Here is a 6,000-nt window from a genome sequence, read left to right as displayed (position 1 = left end):
CCGGGCTTAAGAAACAAAAAGTCACAAAGACAGATCTTGCGACGGGGACGGGATTGGATGAGCGAATCGTAGACACGAGGTCGACTACCTCTGAAGATTCGTCCCTCTGTCCTCCAATCCAGAATTGATAAAAGGCAAAGAACCACAACAAGCGGTCGAATTTCTTAGTCGGAATTACAGGAGCAGTGATGCGTTCAGGTACGTGCAGGAAAAAGAAAACGAGTTATCTGGCGTTAGGACTCGCAGACAGACGCGTCTCGTCGTAGTTGTAGTGTTTAAATGCTGTTGTAGTTAGACGCTGAGCTGCGGGTCGCCGGTCCGACGACACTTAAACCCACACAGCAAGAATCAGTTGGAAAGTGAAAGGCCGTCAGTTTCTGGTCGTTGAGAAGACGTCTCTGAAAAGTCTCCACAGGTTCAGTCCAAAGAACAACGTCCTGATGTCATTCACATCTTAAGATAAGTAGGACGATGACTGAACAGTCGCCTTCAAATTCAACCAGAGCTTCAGACCGCGCTGCCGTTGACCTTTGCCTGAGGAGCATCTTCACTGTGTAAAGATCACAGGAAAGATCCTGACTTCTTCACCAGCTTGACGTAATTATGTTCCCGCGCACAACCGAGTTATCAACCGAGTTACCAACCGAGCTATCAACCGAGTTACCAACCGAGCTATCAACCGAGTTACCAACCGAGCTACCAACCGAGTTATCAACCGAGTTACCAACCGAGTTATCAACCGAGTTACCAACCGAGTTACCAACCGAGCTATCAACCGAGTTACCAACCGAGCTATCAACCGAGTTACCAACCGAGCTATCAACCGAGTTATCAACCGAGTTACCAACCGAGTTACCAACCGAGTTATCAACCGAGTTATCAACCGAGTTACCAACCGAGCTATCAACCGAGTTACCAACCGAGCTATCAACCGAGTTACCAACCGAGTTACCGACCGAGTTACCGACCGAGTTATCGACCGAGTTATCAACCGAGTTACCTACCGAGTTACCAACCGAGTCATCAACCGAGTCTTCAACCGAGTTATCAACCGAGTCATCAACCGAGTTACCAACCGAGTCATCAACCGAGTCATCAACCGAGTTACCAACCGAGTCATCAACCGAGTCTTCAACCGAGTTATCAACCGAGTCATCAACCGAGTTACCAACCGAGTCATCAACCGAGTCATCAACCGAGTTACCAACCGAGTCATCAACCGAGTCATCAACCGAGTTACCAACCGAGTCATCAACCGAGTCATCAACCGAGTCACCAACCGAGTCATCAACCGAGTCATCAACCGAGTCATCAACCGAGTTACCAACCGAGTTACCAACCGAGTTATCAACCGAGTCATCAATCGAGTTACCAACCGAGTTATCAACCGAGTCATCAATCGAGTTACCAACCGAGTCATCAACCGAGTCATCAACCGAGTTACCAACCGAGTTACCAACCGAGTCATCAACCGAGTTACCAACCGAGTCATCAACCGAGTTATCAACCGAGTCATCAACCGAGTCATCAACCGAGTCACCAACCGAGTTATCAACCGAGTTATCAACCGAGTTACCAACCGAGTTACCAACCGAGCTATCAACCGAGTTATCAACCGAGTTACCAACCGAGTTACCAACCGAGTTATCAACCGAGTTATCAACCGAGTTACCAACCGAGTTATCAACCGAGTTACCAACCGAGTTATCAACCGAGTTACCAACCGAGTCATCAACCGAGTTACCAACCGAGTCATCAACCGAGTTACCAACCGAGTTATCAACCGAGTTATCAACCGAGTCATCAACCGAGTTACCAACCGAGTCATCAACCGAGTTATCAACCGAGTCATCAACCGAGTTACCAACCGAGTCATCAACCGAGTTACCAACCGAGTTATCAACCGAGTTACCAACCGAGTCATCAACCGAGTTACCAACCGAGTCATCAACCGAGTTATCTGCGCTCGTCCCCGTGAGAGTAACGGTACAAAAACGATCCGCTAAACAAACATGGACTGGTCGATTCTACCGTCGAACACAACCACAGGCCCACGATCGTGCGAGTTGCCGAGATTCAACACGACGTTGCTGTGAAGGTGTTTCCCCTCTGAGCTGCTGTTGCATTGAAAGTTGCCGTGATTTACAGTGAGAATAATCACACGGGGCGAAATGCAGGTGGACTCATCTGTTCATTTGTTAAGTGTTTTAGTGATAAACCATGTTGGCGCGCGTGTGTGTGTGTGTGTGTGTGTGTGTGTCAACCCCACTCACCCCCGTCGTCCTCGTCGAAGGAGTTCATGCAGGGGAAGTAGATGGCGAGCGCCTCGAACGACGCCGACAGGCTGATGCGACTCTGCGACCGCTCCATGTAGAGGCCCGCCGTCGGGCCCGGGTCGGCCGGCTTGGCCAGGCGCGGCTGGGCATTCTTCACGCGGAGTACGGCTCGCGGCGTCTTGGACGGCTGTCAGCTGCCCCCCCACGGGCAGATCCACCTCACCCACGGAAAAGGAAGAGAGTCCCCACGGGAACCACGGAGATGCTCTCACGCCGACCGAAATCGGAAGTTGACGCCGAAGGAGGATTGTGATGTTTTGACCTTTTGAGTGTCAGATGAGATGCAACATCCACAGGGAGTCCGATATGTTTCTGTATGTGTGTAGATATGTATCTGAATATGTCCTTATGTAGCAGTTATATCTCTCTTTCTTTAGTTTCCGGATTCTTGTTTTGCTCCCGTTCTCCAGCAGATGCTCGTGTGCGTCCTCCTCTTCATCCTCAGAAGTCCAGCTGACGGCGTGATGGACTTTCTTACCTGCGTCCGATCAAAACATCATCTTGCTCTTTATTGTTTCACAGCATGTCGATCCGACGTCCTCCAGCCTCCGCGCATCCACAGCTCCGACGCCCGGTCGTAAGGAGGTAAGGATGTGAGGGAGGAAGGGGGGATGTGAGGGAGGAAGGGAGGAGGAGGTGATGCTGACAGAACGTGTGTCGCTGTCGGACGGAATCAAAGCTTCTCGTTTCTGTCACGCGGCGTTGTCATTTGCTCGGTGACCCAGGAGACGACCACAGCCACGGGAGATGTCGCAAAATTGTCTCCGTTTCCCCCGCAAGCCCAGATCAGCCCCCAGGGGAGCATCAGTTGCAGCAACAATTGCAACTGAGGGCAATCTGTTGCTTCTGCTTTGCTTTGAACTGCATCACAGAAAAACACTCTGCTGCTGCTGCGGTTGGTGTCAACGCTCTGAACGTAGAGAGTTGCCGTCAACGACGCTCACCGTCCTCCTCTCTCCTCTGTTGCCGTGCCGATGCTCGGGCTGACTGTCTGCTCCGGAGACGAGGAAGGAAGGACGGAGAGAGAGAGAGAGCGAGAGAGAGAGGCTGCACTGTTTAACAGCTTGTGTCTGAGTGAACTCATTCACTGTTGTGAGAGAGGGAGAGGAGGGAGGAGAGAGGACGCAGGGGACGGAGAGCAGGCGACTGCCGACAGTCGGACCAATGAAAATGTGGATGAGGGAATATGGGTGTGGCTTGGGGGGAAGTGGAAGCAGAGCAGAGCAGGACGAGTTTTCAATTTCTCTCTCTCTCTCTCTATCCACTTCCTGGTGTCTCTCAAAGCATATTTGACAACAGATTATTGTTCAATTTTGTCAAGAAGAAAGACGAGACGTGACCTTCATGTCCTTCTACCAAAAAAAACAACAACCCCTGCCTCATAGACTCAACTGCATCTCAGGAAACAAAGAGTAGATTGAAATTATTATTATTTCTATAATATATATATATATAATAATTAACCATGACCGCAGTTGTCTTTAACACCCAATAGGACAGATTAGTAATATATACAGTATATATATATATATATATATATATATATATATATATATATATATATATATATATTGTTTATAGAGCTGTTTCATTCAAAACTAATTCAAACACGTGCTTCACATGATTTATACCAATGCAGCTGCAGGAAGTGATGTCACTGTGATTTCCTGTGGTCGCTGTGTTTAATTTAAATAGAAACCATCTGCCGCCTCAGTCCAGTTTCCACCACATCAGTTTTTTTTCTCCACCGTTTGTCCTATAAAGCAGTTTTATTTTAATTTTTTTATAAAACTTATGTCAGGATTTGCAACAAGAGATTAAATGGCAATGAATAGTAATAGAATCAGGAAACTTATAAAGGATGAAAATCAATGGGAAAAACTTTGATTGTTTTTTCTTAGATAGATGTTGTGTTTCCACTTCCTGCCAATATGCAAAAGTTAAAGGTGACATATTCTGCTCATATTCAGTGGGCAGGGATGCTAACTGCTAATGCTAATGCTAATGCTAATGCTAATGCTCTTCCCCTCATGATGCTAATGCTAACGCTAACTGCCTGCTGACACACCTGTCGTCCTCTCATGATGCTAATGCTAACGCTAACTGCCTGCTGACACACCTGTCGTCCTCTCATGATGCTAATGCTAACGCTAACTACCTGCTGACACACCTGTCGTCCTCTCATGATGCTAATGCTAACGCTAACCACCTGCTGACACACTTGTCGTCCTCTCGTGATGCTAATGCTAATGCTAACTGTCTGCTGACACACCTGTCGTCCTCTCATGATTCGCTGCCTCTGCTGCTCTGGAAGATTCCGTTTTTCTTTGCCACACATTTTCATATTCGACAGCTATTGGTTTTCTGTATTTTTGACGAACCAAATCTATCTGAACAGAATTCATTTGAATTTCAAATTGCAGAGAAGTGCAACAAGAAATCTCCTCCTCCAGGAGAGGAAAGTGAAAACACCAGATACAAGTCGCTGTAGTCGAGTGGAGCGACTTTAAACTTGACAGTACAGAAGTTGTTGAAGTCACGGACTGAATATAAAACTCTTACTCTGCTTCGTCGGCGTGTTGTTCATTTTCTTTCTGCTTTGGTCGAAGCTGTTACACACAACAGCGCTTCACCACTGCAGCGTCTCGCTCCGATGTCCCGCCTCCAACTGTCGTCGTCAGCTGCTCGTCACTTTTCTCCCAATCTGCGGGAAAAAAAACGAAACAGGCCGAGTTAAAAAAAAAATGCAGCAAGATAAATCCTGTAAGTGGTGATAAACAACCTCGTCGGCCTCGTGCACATTCATCATCCTCTTTTCTTTTGTTTTCCTGACGGGCTCGCGTCTGTTCGACCTGCCGCCGTCGTCTCCTCCGCTGAGTGAACCGCGGTCAGTGACGTGCACCGCCATCGTGTTGACAAGCAGCTCGCCTCATCACAGGAGCACTGACCTTTCACCACCTGCCTCGGCCTCCGTCTGCTCCTCTGTCACACTTGCTTCCTGCCGTCGCCGTCCGCTGCCTTCACCCGTCTCCTCGCTGGTTTGCTTCTCTGACTGTTGTCGTCCTTTCGTCTCTTTGAATCTGATTTCCTGTCTGTGAACCTTGGTCACATTGATTTCCTGTCTCCGTGTCCCTGCGTTTTATGTATGTCATGGTTAACATGCATGCTATATACACATACACATCTGCTCTGTAGATCCTCTTCTTCAAGAAATCATGTTTTGATTTTAAATTTTAATAATAATTTATATTTTAATTGAAATTATAAAAAAAAATCCATTGGTAAAATGGATTTAATTTCTCAGAATACTGTGTGACAATATTTTTCTCAGACGCTTCATTTTAGGGCTGCACCTAACAACTCTTTTGATCATCGATTAGTTGGTTGGTTCATAAAATGGTGAAAAACACAGATCGTGTTTCCAAAACCTCAAAATGATGTTTTGTCCACACACCAAAGATATTCAGTTCACTGTCACAGAGGAGCAAAGAAACAAGAACATATTCATAAATAAGAAGACGAAATCAGAGAATTATGGGGTTTTTTTTCATAAAAACTACTTAAAGTGATTTATCGATTATCAAAGTAGTTGGCGATTAATGTAGTAATCAATTAGTAATCGATTAATTGATTAACTGTTGCAGCTCTATTTGATTTTACATCA

The 6,000-nt window shown here is 46.6% G+C and overlaps 1 protein-coding gene across 2 annotated transcripts in view; it reads right to left on the bottom strand.

Annotated features, from left to right (window-relative positions):
• rims4 (regulating synaptic membrane exocytosis 4) overlaps positions 1-5,435 on the bottom strand; it is a 35,475-nt gene extending 30,040 nt beyond the window's left edge. The window contains exons 1-2 of one of the 2 annotated variants that reach the window (XM_035632437.2): positions 5,285-5,435; positions 4,899-5,040 (exon numbers count right to left, since the gene is read on the bottom strand). In XM_035632437.2, coding sequence (XP_035488330.1) covers positions 4,899-4,923 — 25 coding nt within the window. In that variant the 5' untranslated portion in view covers positions 4,924-5,040; positions 5,285-5,435. Of the gene's footprint in view, positions 1-2,273; positions 3,737-4,898; positions 5,041-5,284 lie in introns of those variants that run through there. The other variant, XM_035632436.2, reaches the window with a different exon arrangement.
• Positions 5,436-6,000: the final 565 nt, after the last annotated feature.

The sequence above is a fragment of the Scophthalmus maximus genome, chromosome 6, assembly GCF_022379125.1.
Source record: "Scophthalmus maximus strain ysfricsl-2021 chromosome 6, ASM2237912v1, whole genome shotgun sequence".
Lineage (NCBI taxonomy): Eukaryota > Metazoa > Chordata > Actinopteri > Pleuronectiformes > Scophthalmidae > Scophthalmus > Scophthalmus maximus.
The sequence above is the reverse complement of the archived record's forward strand: the minus strand, read 5'-3'. Positions and strand labels throughout refer to the sequence as shown.